Source organism: Battus philenor, unplaced genomic scaffold (genome assembly GCF_028537555.1).
Source record: "Battus philenor isolate CCGP_79_NKW_IND1 unplaced genomic scaffold, ilBatPhil1.0.hap1 SCAF_18, whole genome shotgun sequence".
Taxonomy (NCBI): Eukaryota; Metazoa; Arthropoda; class Insecta; order Lepidoptera; family Papilionidae; genus Battus; species Battus philenor.
Window position 1 is genome coordinate 3,777,870 of NW_027181680.1, and position 19,716 is coordinate 3,797,585.

The 19,716-nt window shown below is 33.2% G+C and overlaps 1 protein-coding gene across 1 annotated transcript; it reads right to left on the minus strand.

The window, feature by feature from the left end:
• Positions 1 to 9,595: 9,595 nt before the first annotated feature.
• On the minus strand, positions 9,596 to 18,871 carry LOC137920125 (glutathione S-transferase 1-like). The gene is made up of 6 exons (XM_068763352.1): positions 18,802 to 18,871; positions 14,443 to 14,609; positions 13,616 to 13,674; positions 12,749 to 12,890; positions 11,147 to 11,337; positions 9,596 to 9,710 (listed from the first exon to the last, which is right to left on the minus strand). The coding sequence occupies exons 2-6, from the start codon at positions 14,584 to 14,586 to the stop codon at positions 9,596 to 9,598; spliced, it is 651 nt and encodes a 216-aa protein (XP_068619453.1). The 5' UTR covers positions 14,587 to 14,609; positions 18,802 to 18,871.
• Between the last annotated feature and the right edge of the window lie 845 nt (positions 18,872 to 19,716).

Below are 19,716 nucleotides of genomic sequence, written 5' to 3' on the forward strand. Positions count from 1 at the left end.
ATTTATTATAAATAAAAGGTATTATAAATGTAAGGGAAATATAGCATATTACAGATTAATAATGAAATATGACTTGTAATATTGTTTAAGCATCTTATTCTTGTATGCACTAGCAGTCTCCAAAAATGTCTGACTCGGAATTTTCTGCATTAAATTAATTATCGATGTTATTTATATACTGGCAATAGGGTGGTGTATTCCAAGACTCTTTATAATTATTTTTTTTTTTATATTGGACCGGTTCAATTTTAGAGAACCTATAATAATATTTTCAATTACATCATATTGTCGGTTATGTAAATACTCACGTAGAACAATGACAAGGGACCAATTTTTTTGTATTAATTTGTAAACCAACTGCTTGGACTTGATATAAGTTTTTAAAAACGCTTTTGAAAAATACAATTCTTATAAAATACATATATCTACTGAATGGATCTGAAGGCATTGCAGGTGATATTTTTATATGTGTAAGTACGAATTTGTTAATCGAAATAATAACACTCGCACGTTTACGCACACACAGACGCCGAAACTCAAATGTTCGAAGAGCACAACCGTCGTTTTGTATATAGTGTGGCTCTTATGAATTATCTAACTATCATATCATATCTAAACTCTCATACACATGCCTCGGCGGCCGCGCCCGCCTAATCCTCGTTCAAGCAAGGGCGTTCTGGAGAGGCCCATGTCACTCCCGACCGCCGAGTAGTCCTCGATTCGCTCAACTTACAGTACACCTCATTTACTACACTTGCTTACCTCATATACACCTGCACGGGTATAGTCCCTCTGCGTTTGTGCGTTTTCATTGTAACTGGGGTACAATCACTCAGCGTTAATTTTTTAGTCCGCGGACCTCCTGTTTCCACGGACTCAATTTCGATGAAGCTGCACAAAGCCCAGATCGGCTAGATGCTGCTAGCTACAAAACATAGCTACAAAAACATGAAATGTTTGTTTTTTTTTTCTACACTTTATTGAGTAAAAACGTTTGTTAGCTTATAAATGCAAAATGTCATTAAACTTTAACTATGGAGTTGTACACGTGAAGTACTCCTTAATAATTAAATAATTATTTTTGTTTTATCACTAGCTCTCAGTTTCATCACAAAGCAACAAGGCAATAACCAGCCATTTCGTAATGATTCTAGATTTAATAACTTAATGAGAATTAAATATACAACAGTTGATAAACGTTCGAAAATCGAACCAGTATTATAAATTTGAGAGAGTATTATAATTTTGAGAATTACATAACCTCTAAATTACCTAAATTACCTAAATTCACCGCTGCGGCGTCGGTGTACTCTCGAATTTTGACTAACAGATAGGAAAATAAACACAAATATGTAGAGTACGTAATTTGCGTACCTTCTGATGACAGGAGAATACTTTGATGTTGTAACATCCACTGTAAATAGTGCACAGAGTGAACTCATTTACATTTTAAATAACTGTCAACACACGCAAAGAGGATACTTTCACTCAGATTATATGTATTTAATATGTCAGTATTTATTTTTAATTTTTGAATTGTTGCAACATTGTTTACTTGAGATATAATAACTTCATTATATCTTTTTGACTTTTTCAATAAAAACTTCTTTTGTGATTCGTAATTAAATTTTTCCAATTAATTTTTGTTTATTATATTATGTTGTGACAATATCAAAGTCAAGAAAACTATATCTTATTACAGGCGTTATATAAAAATGTATTTCTCATAAAAAATCGCCGTAATTATATTTTGATGGCGAACAAAAAAGAGTGTTTTTACTGAAAATATATGCATATTTTACGTAAGGTTATATTTATAGTTTAATATTCATTTATACAGGTGATTTTAATGACAAGAAAAAATATATTATTTATATACTCACTCCTGCGCAGACTTCGTACTGTCAAAAGTTACTGTAATAATATTGAAGCCACAACATGTTTTTTAGTATTGATATACGTCAAATGGTTGACGGTTAGAATTTTTTTTTTACATGACACTATTGTCGTTGACTTGATGACAGTGTGAAAAATTCCAAAATGTTATAGTCAATTTGTAACTTAGGTATTCTGACTATGTGCCTCATTTCTATCAGTATAATGCCAGGGCTATATAGACCGTAGAATAGATGGATGCTGAGGTTTTAAGGCTCTGGAGTAGAGACGACCACTTACAAAATGAATCGGCGACCTTCTAAAGGAAGTCGGAGGACGATGCATGCAGGCCGCTCCTTACTTGTCCTTCTAACCTTCTAGCAGAAGTTCTTTGGGTGAAATAATGATGGTAATGGTGATACGCATATGATACTTATACTTGATTATATCAAAGTAGGTGTTTCTTAATTATTAGTCGTTTAAAATATTTTTGAGATCCCGCGACAAATAACCAATCTCCGACTAAACCATCCTTTTTTCAAAATGTACAACAGTTACGTTCAATAGAATACAGAATGAGTTTAAAATTAATTTAGAATATTAATTCATAGCTCTACATGAAGGTGTTTATAAGACTACATAATGTAGTGAGTATAAATATGTTTAATTATTTTTTGCAGATCATACGGCCTTTTATGTATTTAATTAAGTTTTCAGGTAGTGGCATGAATCAAGCAAAGCGGTTTCGGACTGGAAGCGTACCGGTGGGTACACTAACGATCCCACATTCAGACGTATTCAAATTAAGCTTTTAACTGCAAATTTTTCGTCGCTTCAGGACTTTAATGGTGAGCTTAATGACGTTGAATGGAAATTCGAGTTAAAATAGAATTTGCCATTGAAAACCCATTTTGGAATCTTATATTTCTAATTTTTTTTTTAATAAAACGCATAATACTAACTTTAGTATTATTTTTATAACTAAAGTTCCGATATTTTTTAACATTAAAATCCTAAATAAAAAGTCCTGGGCAGTCGCTAAATACGGGCAGTACAGGACTGGTTATTATGCGTCTTCAGGGGAGACCTAGGCCTTGCAGTGAACATCTGACGGCTGATATGGTGATGATCAAAATCTCAATCTTACGCTTTTCTGTAGATATAATCCAAGAGGAATTTAGATATCTTTCTTAGTGCAGAAAAATAAATATTGACTTGTATATTCGGTATATAAATATAATTGCTAAAAATAATGTAACATTTGATAAATAACGTATAGTTATATAATAATATGTGTATAGCTATGTTTTCTCCTACAAAATTAAAATATTTTTTTTATTTACCACCTGTCCCTGTAGATATGTTACTGTCAAAACATTAATGGATAGTCGCATTCAAATAAGAAAATAAACTAATGAACGCTATTTCAGAGTGATAACTTGACATCTGTATGTGAAAGCTTTAAAAGCTTTTGCTATCAAATGAGCTATACATTCAGCCTTTTAAAGTTAGACATCTAGTACTGTGACCAAAATTAAGGTAACGGTATAATCAGTCACTCGATAAAGCTAGTACTCAACAAGTACAACTGAATTGTAATTATTCGTTTATAGCATTTAATAAAATTAAAAGTAATAAGTACTAAAATTTTCTTAAAAATCACTTTTGTATTGTTCTTTAAATTTATCTTCTAAAAGACGAAATTAGTCGTATAAAGTATTAGAAACAAAAACTTTTAGCATGCTTATTTCGCGCAGGAAGTCATCCACATTGATCAGCGATACTGAGACTTGAGAAATATGTTACTCAATTTTATTTCTTTTAAAAAGTCTATAAAAATAATAATAATTACTGTTATTTACTTAATTCAAATTCAAAATAATTTAATTTAGCATGCATTTTAACATTTAAAATGTTAATCTAGAACTTGCTCGAAGTACTGACTACTCGGAAGAGCCGGCCAGAAATTCATTAGTTGCTATTTTTAAATAACAATTTTGTCAAATTGTTTGATATTTACATTATAATACTAACCATGCAAATAAGATCACTTAAAAAAATCACTTGAAAGGTGTAATAAGATTTATGTAACCATGTACTTTCTAGTGCAACTGGTGGCTGTTGGGGCCAAAAGGTACACGAGTGGCGAACACGACCCAGTAGGCGTGGTCTATAGTCTCGTGTGAAGTTTGTGCTTTTAGCCTTGCGGCTTTTACAGCTTCATCGGAAACGAGTTCACGGAAAGGAGGGGTCCGTGAACTATATAATAGGCGTGGTGTTGTGTGTCACCTCTTAGGTAGGCCAGTGACCTTGTTAAAGTCTTCGGAACACGCTAAGTGGGGCAACATCCAATCATTTCTGTTGGAAATCCACGGCACTACCATATATTCCGTGGACGGTAGTAAAGGGCCTACGGTGGAAATGGTGATGATATACCATCATTAATTATTATTTTATTTTATTCTTGGAAGAATTAAATGAAAGTATAATAACAGATGCTGAAATAAGTTTATAATAAAATAGAGGTTAAATTACTTCACAACTACTCCAGTTGTTTTTCTTCATCATTAAGAAAGATTTCTCAGTGCAACGCTAATTGTTTTTCTTTTAATGAGAAAAGTAAAATCAATTACTCCTAGCCAGGCACGAGGTTCTGTATTTCTAATGTTGCGATAGAAAATGTATACAAGGTGATTTGTTAATAGTGTAAAAGATTTTCTACTAATCGGTGTTTTTAAAAATAGATAAGTGATAATAATATCATAACGCGTTAAAATAATTTGTGAAATTTGGATACTTACGTATTAAAATAAAGTATTGCGTACTATCTGTCCCTGCAGATTTTGAACTGATATAAGTTTATATTTTGACCTATCGCATTCCAGTAAAACAATAATTACTGTAACGTGCTTCATTATTATGACATTATACAAGTTGATTGGAAATCGGTATAAACGTTTTGAAGCTTTCCAACAAATAACAATAACTCTGTAATCTCTTTACAATAAATAATCCAATTCAGAGAAATTCTGCTGTTAATTGGCCTCTCTGATCGTTCAATTGGAAGAACTGGATAGTTTTTGTGTGATTGATAATAGACTGTAAAGTTTTAAATTAAAGAATGCTTCATTTGTCCGCAAAATTCTTTGAAGCTAATATACCCATTTCCAATTATTTTGTGTAAAGGGATCACTGACATTCGCTATCATCACCACTGTTCACTGGGATATATTTCCCATAGGACCGATTGGGAATAGCTTACATCTAGCATCTTCCGGTGAGCTTAACAAGTTTATTTGTCCACCTTGTGGACGTCATACATATGTTTGCCATTAGATAATCTTAAATCCCTGGCGGCCATCTTTTCCGCGCTTTATGAGGCCTGGTCACTGCAACTTAAACTTTCCAATTTCGCTGAGCGGTGTTGATAACTTTTGTAATAAATAAAAATAATTAATATTGCCTTTTTGTGACAAAAGTTAACAAATCTCTCATGGGTCTGAGTGTACACTTTTTAAAAAATTGTATAAAATATCTTAGAAATTTCTTTTTTTTAATTTTAGGTGTAAAATTAAAAGTATATCATTCTTCTTTTCAGCCGATGTACGCCCACTGCAAGGCATAGGTCTCCCTCGAAGACCGCGATGATGACCAGTCCTGCGCTGCTAGCATTCAGAGACTTCCCGAGACTATAATTATGTCATTGGTTTACCTTATGGGGGTCGTGTTCCCGCCATTTGTTCCACGAGCCAATGACGACCCCAATGCCATTGGTCCAACGGCTATGGGTTCCGCGAGCGAAAAATATATACATAAATCTTATTACTCCATTCATAGGTTTTTTTTTTAATTGATCGAAATAGATCTCGTTTTGTTGAGTCATGTGAGTGGTATATATTATAACGTATACACCAAATAAATTGGAAAAATTCCCTTTAAAAAAAGCAATTGTAGAGATTCTGGCCGGCTCTTTTGAGTTGATCAGTATTTCGAGCTAGTTCAGCTTAATACTTACAATGTTAAAATAATGAAGAAGTAAGATATTTTGAACTAGAATTTGGTGAATAACCATTTTTATTAATATCACAGAAGTATAGCATATTTAAAAGAATTCAAATTGAAAATTGTATTTCCTGAGTCTCAATATCAGCTGATACAATTAATATACAGAACAAATAAATATTTCTTGAACGCTTTTATTGCTGTGGTAAATAACTCGTCGTGAGAGTGTCGCGATAAAATGTTTTCACACGTCTTGCCTTTGTTGTTATAAAATTAATTTAATTTTGTTTCCATATTAAACCTTGGTTTAAAAATATAACAGGACTGTTATAATACGAAATTGCGTGTCTCAAAAATTAATTCATATTTTTATCTCATAAAACTTTGAGGTTAACTAACTCGCTTGGGAAAGAAAATGACATGGATATTTTTAAATGGCAGACGACGATTTTAAGTTCGATTAATTAAAATAACTATATTTTTTGTATCGTATTAAAACAACAGCAACATTAAAACAATACTGTCTTAAGGCAAACATTTGAAGTCTTCGCGGCTGTGCCTAATCAGACTGGCCCTTCCAAAAAAGGCTTATGTTAATGAAGTTGCCAAAACTTTTATAGTTAAGAACAAAAAAAAATTACTGCCTCTTTTACAAAAAAAAATATGCACACATTCAAATACAAGAAAAAAAAATATAATTGGATATAGACTTCCAACAGATCGCTTTGAAGCGGATATGGATGGATGTTCTGCGGTTTTCTTAACATCCCGTGGTCTCAATTTAAAAACCTTCAGAACCCGCAGGCATTTGTTCTGCCAGCTATGTGGCCAGCCAAATGCCTCTTAAACTTCAAAATCCGTTAAGCTACGTCGATTATTAAATTTATTAATATACTTTTCGAAATTAAAAAAAAACGTGTAGTTATAAAAAAGTATTCTTGTTAATTTTTTATTTCGTCGTTATTTCATATCTACAGGACAGAATCGAAATTTGATGAAACAGATAAAAAAATATAACACAACAGGCAGTCTTTTCGAAAATGGAACCCACGACCTATGATCATAACTTCATGACAATAACCACTCGGCCACTAAAACTGGAACATATCCTAGAATAAAGTATCAGAATATCACTTTCTTTTAACACAGTTAAAGTAGTCTTAAAAGCTTTTCTAAAAGCTTTTTTGAACTATCCTGAAACTGCATAAATGCACGGAACCAGATCTTTTTCCGGCTATGAATGAAATTTTAAAATCCTGTGATGCAGCCTTCGTACAGTTTCAGTTTATGCATAAAATCTACGTGACAATTTTGTATGAGAGTAATATACAGAATGATTGCTTATACGTGTGAAAGCTGCAAAAATTGTATACTTCATTTGTTAGTAAAAAGCTTTAAAATATCGTTGGATACGGGCAGCGGAAGTAATGTCATCGAGGTGATTTTTTGGACGCCTGTGTCTTTAGGGGGCGTAAATATACATATACTTATATATACATATATATGTGTGTGTGTACATGTATTTACATATATATCGAATCGAACTGAGAAAGAATTCCGTCGATACTAATGAAATCTATCCTGCATGAAGGTCGCACAGCGAAATATATTTTGACGGAACTAAAGTCAGAAGCGGCTGAACGATTCTGCAGACTGGCGACTTACCTCCTTAATGTTTGTTAAAAAGTTTAAATCTGAACATTTATGTATTTAATGGAATCAGGCGTTACTTCGCGGAAGTCCATCCTAAGTAAGAAAAGGACCAATATTTAGCCATTTCCGCAAATGCAGAGGTAGTCGTGCAATGAAAAGCACCGCCCGCCAGCCCGCTGATAAATGCGCATGCGGCAAACAATGCGAATCACACAACCGCCACCACCAAATCACTCAACACGTGTTTCACCCCTCCACGGGCCATCTTCAGGAGCTATGTTACACCGATTAGTGCCAAACACAGAGTCTCTGTGTTCGGCACGAAGTCGAGACTCTGTGTTTGGCACTTGCATTTCATTGCACGACTACCACTGCATGTGCGAAAGTGGCTAAATATTTTTTTACTGAACATTTATGATCCGGACAATGCGGTTGACGAGAATATTATTTCGGAATAAAAATATACATGAAAAAAGTAATTAATAAAAGATTTCATCATTTTATTAAAAACCGTTTTCACTCCGTTCCGTTTACAAAATTATTATAAACAAGATGATATTTTGATAAATCATTCACATAAAATTGGATTCTTAATAACAATTATAATTCCGTCGTTGTATTCGCATTCGTCATAATGGAATAATTCATTTTCTTTGTGATGTTAAATACGTTTGTTGAAATGATTTTAACATTTAATCAGCAATTAATAATAAAATTTTAATCGACGTCTGTCCAGTTTTGGTATTTTGCTTGTTGAACAATTCGTGCGATTATGACCAAAAGCTATGATTATCGTATTACATATAACACTGTTTAAATTTTATGAAATAATTGTCACAAAAATCCCATAGCTATTATACAAAAACATCTATAAATTATTAATTAAAAAACAATAGAAATTGAAATAATAAACATTTAACATTAAACAAATACATAAAATATTCATTTATACTTAGTATAATGTTATGATTAATATTAAATAAAGTATAAATAAAAAGAAACGAGTACATAAAAAATTAAGGAGTTTTCTTTGCAATTGGATTTTTTATGGCCCCCGCTATTGGGGGCCTCTCGTACCCCTAACTAACTTTTTGGGATCAGGGACTTGATAATAATTTTTTTTTCAGTCTTATCTGTATTTATTACTCTCTTTCAAGCATCACAATATCTTTCATTCTTTACTTTTGTCCTTCACAATATCTTTCGTTTTGCTCTTTTATACCTTCTTTCTTTCCTCTCCTTTTTTCCATCATCTTCTTACTCTAAGGTGGCTAGGTACATTTTATTTATTTTTATTCTTTAATTTTATCTTACATTTATTATATCTTTATTTACACATTTATTTAACTTTCTTAATTCTTTATTTAACTTTTCTTTTTCTATTTCTTATTATTAGTTAACAATTTATTTTGTGCAGAGTTTATTAAGTACCTTATTCTATACAGTTTTATTTCTTTCAACCGTATCACTCGCCGCCCCACGAGCGAAAGATAGGAATGATTCTGCAATTGGATTGCGACAGATTATTAACCTTCATATAATTGCATTGTACATAAATATATAACCTTTCGTTGTTTCATATACCATTTAGCAGGCGAGTTGGAGATCACTGTGTCATATTGTGGTACGCATGGAACGCTGCTACTTACCCTCTGAAAACTTGTTAGTATGCGATGGTAATCCTATATAATTAATGCACGAAGTGTAAATTTTACATAAGACTGTATTCCGGGAATCGAGCCCGTGATCTACGATCGCAATTCTTTATCCTCTGTCGCTGAGATACCACAGGATCAATAACCTTTCACAACTCGAAACCTGTAGGAGCAGCTGTTGCTTGATAAATAAAACACAGTGATTGTCGTGAAATAAATAAATATATTTTTTAATACATTTTTATTTGATTTGATTTTTGTAATTAGTTCACCGTAATCCAAGCTAATCTATTTATAACAATAATAATCCACAAAAAGACGTGCAAGTTTCGTGTCAAAGGTTTAAAGTGTGTTCCGTAACTCGTGTAACTAATTGCTTGAAGCAATAATATATTGCAACTAAGAAACATTTATTCAAGTTTAGATTGAAGAATCGCCCTAAATTCCTCGAGGCCCGGTTGGTTACACTTTTTATAAAACTCTTGTTCTTTACAACGTTCTAACCATTGTATCATGTTCGGATACCTGTAAAACAGAATTTCATTATTGCTATAAATTTAATTAATCTAAAATTAAGGCGTGAGCCTCCATTTAGGCCGATGACATATTTTAGGTTGCGTGAAGTGATTTGATACGCCAGTGCCAGACCGACCATTGTGGAGATATAATTTAATATCTGATATGATGATGGTGACGATTATATGGGAGCGTTGAAAAAGCTTTAAGTTGAAGGAAATTAGTATATGGGAATTGAATCTGATTTTAGTTTCGATTTCTCTTTTGGATTTCTACTCGAGACATACACAATTGATTGTGAAAGATCCTCCCCCCACCCTAGTAACATAGATAATAGAGTGTTGTAACTAACCAGGTTATCGATTAGTTTCTTAATTTGAATAAAATTCTTCGTTAGATTTTCATGCGTTTTTTTACTTTTATTTCGGAAGGGAAACTTGAATGTTCAATATCTAATGGATTCAGGCGTTATTTTGCGGAAGGCCATCCTAAGTAAGAAAAGGACCAATATATAGCTACTTCCGCCAATGCAGCAGTAGTCGTGCAATAAATTGCACCGTCCGCCCGCCCGCTGATAAATGCGTATGCGGCAAACAATGCGAATTACACAACTAACAACGTTAAATCATTCAACACGTGTTTCACCCCTCCACGGGGCATCCTCAGTAGTAATGTTATAGTGTAACATTACAAGCAATATCAGCGAGCTGGCGGGCGGTGCACTTTATTGCACGAATACTGCTGCATCGGCGGAAGTAGCTATGTATTGGTCCTTTTCTTACTTGAATGTTCAAGATACTCTGCCTCTGGGAGATGTTATGGTTAGATTAGACACTAAAACCTCCTCCGTGATCGCCCTTTCAACGGTAAAAGTGATTCTTGTAAACGAATGGTAAGATTTTTTTGCCAGCCTCAGCTCTAGACTATTAGATAGCCCTTCCCAGGGCATCTGTTGTTAGCTAATACAACTAATATAAACTTATTTTTATGCTGACTATTGTAGATAATTGTAATGATCTTATATAATACAGCTATTTTCACTTCGACTTCACGCTTCCTCGAAAATTTCTTCCTCTTATCACGAATGATTGTGATAGTAGTGGATGTTAAGGGCACCCAACCTAAACACTCTTAACTCCGTGTTATCATTGCTATGTTAACACTCTATGTATATTTATTTTTTAGTCAATAGTTCTATTAAATTAGGACAATAAGACGAGTGGTATTTTTAAATCAAACAAATTTGGACTGTATTGCTTAAGGAACAGATGTCGGAGTCGCTAGGGGCGTTAAAAAAGTCAGCCCTGTACCTGAACTGCACTGAATTCTGAATCCACCTTGGCCCGGCATACCGCGAACATTTTATTATATTATTTTATTTTTATTGTTATTTACAGAGCCGCCTTTTAGTATTTGCTTAAAATTATTACATTTAATAATCTTACATATCTGAATCGATGGGCAGTATCTCGTTCAATGAGCTAATAGAAGCCACGCAACATATGTCAGCAAGTGTTATTTCGTCACCAACCATCCAATTGTTAGTTAGAAACTTTTCCGTTAAGTCATAAGCATTTTTAATCCGCTTTAAGGCATCCTTTCTGTAAGTTCTCTCGCCTAGAAATAAGAGAGGTCTCTGAAAAAAGTAAGTATTTATTATATTATATCCATTGAGCTTTCTTAGCCTAAGTTTTTCGTCGTCCTTTTAGCCCATAGACGCCTTATGTATGACATGAACCTCCCCAAAGATATCTATGGGGGGATATACTTGGGTTGATTAGCGGTCGCAGTGTGGTATTATGGTACGCAGAGAACGCAGCTGCCAATCCTTTGCAAATTTGCTTGCAAGCAGTGCCATTCCTATATAGTTAACGTACTAAGTGTGAATTACATGAAATTGTATCCCGGGAATTAAATCCGCGACCTACGATCGTAAGTATCAGTCCTCTATCGCTGGGCTACTATTGAGCAGTTAAAAATATTATTTACCATTTATAATTACAATTATTTAATTTATCAAAACCGACCCCACAAGTATTCCTATTTGAAAAAGTAAAATAGGATTGAATATATTATAATTTTTTTTGGTGACCTAGTCATGGTTGCGGGAAGTCGCTAGATGTAGGCAGTGCAAGACCAGTACACCTAGCGGTCTATGGGGGAGGCTTGTCCCTTGCAGTGGAAGTCTATCGGCTGATATAATGTTTTTTTAAAGATAATATTTATTATATTTAATGGAATTAGACGTTTCCTTGCGGAAGTCCATCCTAAGTAAGAAAAGGACCAATATTTAGTCACTTTCGCACATGCAGTGGTAGTCGTGCAACAAAGTGCACTCTGTGTTTGGCATCTTCAGGAATTAGTACACTCTGTTTTTGGCACTAATCGGCATAACATAACTCCTGAAGATGCCCCGTGGAGGAGTGAAACACGTGTTGAGTAATTTGACGGTGGCGGTTGTGTGATTCGCATTGTTTTTCGCATTTATCAGCGGGCTGGCGGGCGGTGCACTTTGTTGCACGACTACCACTGCATGTGCGGAAGTGGCTAAATATTGGTCCTTTTCTTACATAATATTTATTGTATATATACGTATATATTGTATATATATGTATATATTGTATATATATATTGTATATAATATGATTTGGTTATTAACGTGTAAACGTAAGCTTTATAATATTATTGATAATATTATAGTTAATTTTAATATTTTTTTGTTTTATTTTTTAGTTGCATTAAATGATGCTTATTCACAATAAAAAAATAAAGGGAAGGTAGATAGGTCTTTTAAGTAATTGCCAAAACAAAAATTTTGTGGTATACAATAATATCTTAAATATTTTTACTTGTACATTAAAAATTAACAAACAGCTTACATCCGGCTTGCATTGACTAACACACAATGATATTGTGAAGTGTAAATTTAAACAAGTGAATAATCATTATTACGGCCAATATACGTAGTATGGGTATTAAATTATTATATTATTATCATTTCATTTAAGATAATCACTGATGTTATAAATAAGAAATATTGTACTTACGACTGTGGAACGCAGGGTGGCAAAAAGTACACCACTATCGAAATGAAGTCTTTGATCAATCAACGCTCTCTTTTTTGGTTCTATCGGATAAAACGTGACGTCATCACTGTACTTTGTCAATAAGTACACGGAAATCGCGTGACTGAAAGTATTTTCACAATCGTACATTTACATGTTAAATATCACTTACGGTAGCTGTTACACATTCTTATATTTAAGTGTCTACCTTGAACACAATATTTGTTTATTTGATTGATTAAAAACTATTTTGTAGTATTGAATGAGGTGATGAATGAATGAACGAAAAAAAAATATTTTTAACGTCCTGAACGCTGTGGAACAGAATGAAATTAAACGAAAACAAATTGTTTTAATTTCATCAATAATTTGTTGTGAGGTATAAACAAATAAATAAGGCATAAATAATTCAATATAAATTTAAAATTGGAATTAAAAATCTTCCAAAGTTCTTCGTAAGTTGCATTAATTTGACACAGAAAACAATTGAGAATTGAGTTAACCGCCGTGTTTTACACGCGCATCTTTTTTTTTTTTCAAAAACCTCTTTGGCACTGAAACCGACCTGTAACATGTAATGTGATCAAAAAGTTTTTATCACTAATATTTACTTTTATACAATTATAAGGCGATACAGTTTATCGCGACTATTATTTATTCTTTAGACGATAAAAAGAAATATTTATTTTTCCCGCATTTTTTATTTAATGTAAGCACAAAAACGTGTAGAAGGCGGACCAAAAACCTAGTGGCATTTTCTCCCTGTTAACCCAAGAAAAATTTTAAACTACAATTAGTCGTGCAAAAAAATTCGTAAAAATAATACAAAAATCAAATATATGCTCTTACCTATCCCATACAATAAAATCGTCGTCTTTCAAAGTAGGTATAGTGTGTTGAGGATTCATCTGGAATAAATTATAATTGTTTCACTAGCAGATTATAATTAACATGTCGGAAAGTATGAAGATGGCATTCGGGAGTAAGAGATTAGGGAGTACGGCGTCAAACCCATCGAACCCCAAACCGGGTCCCCTTCGCCTGCCAAGGAAATTAAAGCCCTCGTGCTATACCACACCAATGTAGAACTCGACGAGGTCTGCATTCTCGCCGCAAAACTCTGCAAAGCCTCTGGTCCCTCGCAGCTGAAATAATATCCGCTCCCTCGTCTTAGCGCCAGGATACACGCCACATATCGAGCCTCGGCGGTCTCGATGCACATGTCATGCACTACTCACTTACACTTGATACGGCAGCCACGTCCGCTTAACCCGCGTTCAAGCGAAGGCGGTCCGGAGATGCTCGTGTCTCTCCCGATCGCCGAGTAGTCCTCGCTTCGTGCTACATACACTACACCCCACTCCCTACACTTTACACCTACACGGGTACAGTTTTCCGCGTGTGGTCATCTCCGCCGTAACTGAGGTACGATCCCCAGCGTAAAATTTTTAGTCCGTGGACTTCTGTTTCCTCGGGCTCAATTTCGATGAAGCTGTACAAAACCTGGACCGGCTAGCAGCACAAATTCTAACATATCAAATGCAACATATGCACGCATTCGAAATCAAACGCGCCAATATGCACATATAAAATCGCATACTAGATACGAATTTATATTATCCATGTGTATCTATATTACAACATATACTACCATCTCAACTTCAAATTTGCAATACCTGTAAAAATTCTTTTGAAAATTGTTCTCCCTCGAGGATATTTACATCAACGTACTGTACATCTGGTATTTTTGCAACGTGAATTGTCATCAACACTGCACGCGCTGGTGGGCTTGGATCGAGTTTGTACAAAGTCAATACCATTTTTCTTCAAAGTGTCTACAATTCTGTAAATATATAACCGTGGTTAGTCTGTCCTATATCTAAGGTAAAGCTGATGATATATTATCCGTAAATTATGCTTAAAATTTTATAGTAGAATTAAAACAATTTATTAGTAGTACAAGAAAATAGTGCACAGTGTAATTCCGTTGACACGAAATTTCCTCTTGAGAGTTCAGCTCCCCTACCACTTTTCTCTTCGTTTTAGGTAATACATTTCTCTCGCCAACGCTTGCATGTGGGGAATAATTTCGAGACTTATCGGTGAATCTGACAGCAAGGAAGATTTGTGGCCTTGCGAAGTATTACGAATGTAACTTTTAAATTTCCACCTTGATATTCACGCTTTCTGAAATTTTAATTCTGTTACATTTTAGTTACGGCTTTGACGTTTTAAAACCTGTGTTAACAATGATAGAAACAAAACTAATACATACAGGAAGTTAGAAGCAAAGGTGAAAACATAATGTATAACAGAAACCGAGACATATTACGATTGACATTCAAAATATATTTGTTTATCGAATTTGTATTAAAAATTAATTATTATTAGAACATTTTTATTACAAACATAAAGTTATCATTAAATTTCGCCAATTAAAACTTTATAACAACAATATTCATTAACTGCATTGCAATGTTTGCAGTGTGATGAACTTAATGTTGTTATCTCTAAGGCTTTGACGGCGGGTCGTACGCGCGCTCCCCTCAGAAATTCTATCCTATTCCTATCGTTTGCTCGTAGGGTGGTGAGTGACACTGTTAATAGAAACAAAACAGTATAGATAAGTAGGTACCAAATAAACTGCACGTAAAATAACTAGTCAATTAATAATAGGAAAAATAGAATAAGAAAAGTGTAGTAATGTAAAAAAAACACAACCCAAAGAAAACTGTGATAAAAAAATAGAATATGTAAATAATAAAACAAAAAATAAAAAATGTACCTAGCCACCTAAGAGTAATAAGATGATGGAAGGAAGGCGATGAAAGCAAGAAGGAATGAAAGAACAAAATGAAAGATATTGTGATGGAAATTGGGTAAGAATAAAAGAAATTGAGAAGTATGACAGTGAGCGAAGAATAAAGATGAAAAACTAATTAGGGGTACGAGAGGCCTCCAACAGCGGAGGCCATAAAAAAGGCTTTGACTGCTTCATCCGACATGAATTCACTGAACTGAAGGGTCCGTGAACTACTATTGAGACACCATTACAGTTAAAGAATCTCACTTACTGGAGACTGTTAGAGTAGGTATTGTACGCGACATTTGATTTGGCAGAAATATCTTACGTCAAAAACCTTACTCTTTATAAGCTCAATTGATTAACTAAAATACAAATCCTCTTATTTCTGTCGACACTGATAGCCTTGCGGGCTATTACAGCTTCGTGGAAATGAGTTCGCGGAAAGAAAGTGGTCCGCAAATTAAAAAAAATAAAATAATCAGTTTGTGGCACAAGTTCACCAAAGACGTCTACAAGAAGGTAGACTATATCTATATAGGTGTATAGTGTATAGTGTAATAAATGTGCGTGTAATGTAGTAAGCGTAGCGAGGATTCATGTGTGCGTGAGTTGCAAAAGATTGTGCATCGTGCATTATGTGTGCTCGATGTGCGATATGAATCATAGTAATACTAAACTAGTAGTAAACTCATAGCGTATATATTTCCTTCGTATCAAATTAAATCACCAATACATAACTTAACTATACAAGATGTAAATATATATGTAGATATAGAAGTATACGTTTCGGTTGCCCGACGCACCATAAAGATACTCTACCGCTGTAGAGCTATGAAAGAATATTTACAATTAATCGATGCGAATGTGAATTAGGCCAATTGGTCATGTTAAAAAAATTAAATACCACATTGAAACTGAGATAAGCAATATTTTTAATTTAATATGTAAACAAAGGTAAATATTGTAGTTTACAATATTTACTAAATACATTTGTAAAGATAATTTATTTGTTTAAATAAATATGAACAGTTTGAACAGTTATTTAAATATAATAAAGGCTTTAATTACTTACAATATGTAGTTTCTTTTAATAATATGTTGTGTAAATAACAAGTTTGCTACCAGTTCATTCTCAACCTAATTTTTAATATTGAAACTTGATCAAAAATAAAAAAGATATAAATATTACAACAGAAACGTTTCCTTTTCCATTTTTGCACATACACACATACATCTAGATAGTTATAGCACTAATTTTTATATAAAGTTGTATAATCTATTATATCACGACAATAACAAATCCGAAAAAACATCAAGTCCTTGTAAAATTACATAAAAAAAACAATGAAAATTAAAAAGCACTGAAATTTATTAATGTGGTTATGTTTGAAAATAGGTAAAGACTTAAGTGACGAAATAGTTTAAAAATAGCTTGGGTAACTTAGCTCTGATAAGTACATTTAAACACATTGACATTCAAGAAAAAGATTCACAACATCTGTACACTGTTGAAATTCCTTCCACCTGCACTAAATGTTACGCTACTACATTTATATTGAGAGAAGCTTGGAGGCGGAACAACCAACCAGCCTTGTTCTTTTGAACCAATTGTAACTTTTTATTTGATTTCCTCATCACCAATAATGGACGCTTTAAATTGAGTTATGACTATCAAAATTTTTTTTTCCTTTGGCCCCGTTTTTGTGGACCTCTGTTCTCCCCAAGCATGGTACAGCAGGAACTATTTATACAAGTAATAATTTTTCACACAATATTTTAATTGACACTCAACTATAACTTAGAAGTCTTCTAGTTAAGAATGAATAAGTTTATTGTAGGCAAGCATGTCTAATAGTAAACCTCGTCATCGCTTAACATCAGAATGACACTAAGGTAGAATTATTTGCCTATTAACGATAAAAAGGTGCATTAAAATTGCAGTACAACCTGACCACTACACAGCTAATTTCCAATAAGAATTGCAGTGGTTTATGGGCTCATTAGGTACCAACATACCCGTTATTTATTTAATATTCTTTATTGTACACGCTAGGATACATCATAAGTTTCATAATAATATACAAAAGAGTACAAAGGGCGGTATTATCACACTAGGCAATTTCTAACAGACCACCATTACATGGAAAATGTAAAAGTACAAATAAATTTTGCACTTTAAGTGCTTATTTTTGCTTACCCAAAGTCTGGTGATCTTGACAAAAGTTAATTTTGGTAATAAGTTATGTAAAAACACGGCTAAAGAAACGAAACACTGTCGACTAAGAATGTGTGTGCATAAAATCAACACACGTCTATCTCTCGCAAAGTGCAATCTCGTATGTTCTCTCATATGTTTATCCAACCTTGGGTTTATTCAAACAATTTGTAAATTATTATTGTTTTTAAATATCGAATACTCAACGATTCCACAATAAATAATCCAAAAAGAGAAATATAAATATAAATAGAACCTTTTTATTACATAAAATAATATTAATTATTGTACAAAGTATTTGTTAAAATAAATATTTTACTTATAAAATATATATCTATGTCATTTAATTTAGTACACAAATACAAAATATACTTATTTGTCGCTGATGAAGCTGTAATGAAGCTGTTAAAGTTCTAGGGCTAACAGCATTAACATCATCAGAGAAAAAGCAAGTGAATGTGGACAGCGCGAGAATATATTTTCTGTCAATTAATGTGTGGTACCCTACTAACTATTTAAAAATAAATGGTTTCAGAAATCTATACAAATAAATAAAACTAGAGTGTCTGTTTGTAATCATATAACCGTTTTTATATAATGTATATGAATATTTATACGGTACATATATCAAAAGATTTTATTTTTTATTTTTTCTTTGTCTTTTTCCTCCCGATGATCTTTTTAAATGGCTAGACCGATTTCGTCTGGACTTATAAAACAGCTAGTAGTAAATATAATAATGATAAAATAGTAGTTATATTAAAATTATTATATTTTAATTTCCTATACCTGGATGCTTTACAGCAAGAAATTATTGACCCGTCGTATTCCAATATAAAAAAGATTAATGTAACATATTTCAAAGTGATCCCTTTTATACAGAAATCGGAATAAAATGTAAAAGTCCTGCTGACAAATGAACTGATGATACACTTTCCTATAAACAATAACTATTAACCAAATTTATGTTGAATTAATTCTACAACTAGATTCAATTAAATAAAATAGATTTACCTAATTAGTTTGTCGTGTAAAACGAGGCAGACCGATCACACCTGAAGTAGACGCGGTCGGATGATATCAAGTTAGCGAGGCATATACACGTTTCCGAGCTCGTTTCCTTCGTAAGGTCCGATTATTTTGTATCTTAGATATACGAATTATTTTCCATTTATGGATACGGCAATAATATTAACAAAACACTCAAATATTAAAATTAATGTATATGTAAAGGTTCATTAGTGGCGACAACTAGCCGGTAGATGCAGCGTGGGTAGGCCGCCCACTAGGTCGACGGACGATATAGTTAAGGTCCCGGAAAGTCGCCGTATGTAGGCAGCGCAGGGCCTGCCATCGTGGTGATCTTTGGCATTTGCCTTGAAGTGGCCGACCATCGACTGAAAAAAAGAAAAATAAGATATATATTATTCGTTATTTGTATGACAATCTGGTCTATGCAGCAAAAGAATAAATATTTTCAAGAAAAAAAAAAACGTAAATTAGAAATAAAAATAAGGTTGTCATACCTTTCTCTAGGCTTCATAAAAATTAGTAATCCTATTGCGGGCTATTGTGTATATTAATACACTCCTGTGAAATGTTTCTACATTATTATGTAATAAAATGAAAAAGATTATTAAATAAAAACTCTTGAATAATATTTTTAAAAGTAATAAAGCTTAGCGATGAATTGCTTTACTAGTGTGTTTGTTATGGACACTTTGATCTGCGCGCGATTGGAACCTTTGTAGACTTAAGTTGAAGCATGCCATAATAAACGAGTTCAATTTAATACACGTAATTAACTTGGGCCCTTCCCTAACTATATTTATTTATACATCCTTTATTGTGCATCTGCACAGGAAGTATGTAATATAGAAACACAACCCTTTGTACGTTCACCCAATGTAAACACCTTTGACTAATCCA

What these genes read in the sequence shown, in the direction of transcription:
- LOC137920125 (XM_068763352.1), bottom strand. Translation starts at nt 14,586, where the DNA reads ATGGTATTGACTTTGTACAAACTCGATCCAAGCCCACCAGCGCGTGCA. An exon ending in GATTTTATTGTATGGGATAG is followed by an intron (nt 12,891 to 13,615) that starts GTAAGAGCATAT and finishes AAATACTTTCAG; the next exon opens with TCACGCGATTTCCGTGTACT. An exon ending in CCACCCTGCGTTCCACAGTC is followed by an intron (nt 11,338 to 12,748) that starts GTAAGTACAATA and finishes TACTTTTTTCAG; the next exon opens with AGACCTCTCTTATTTCTAGG.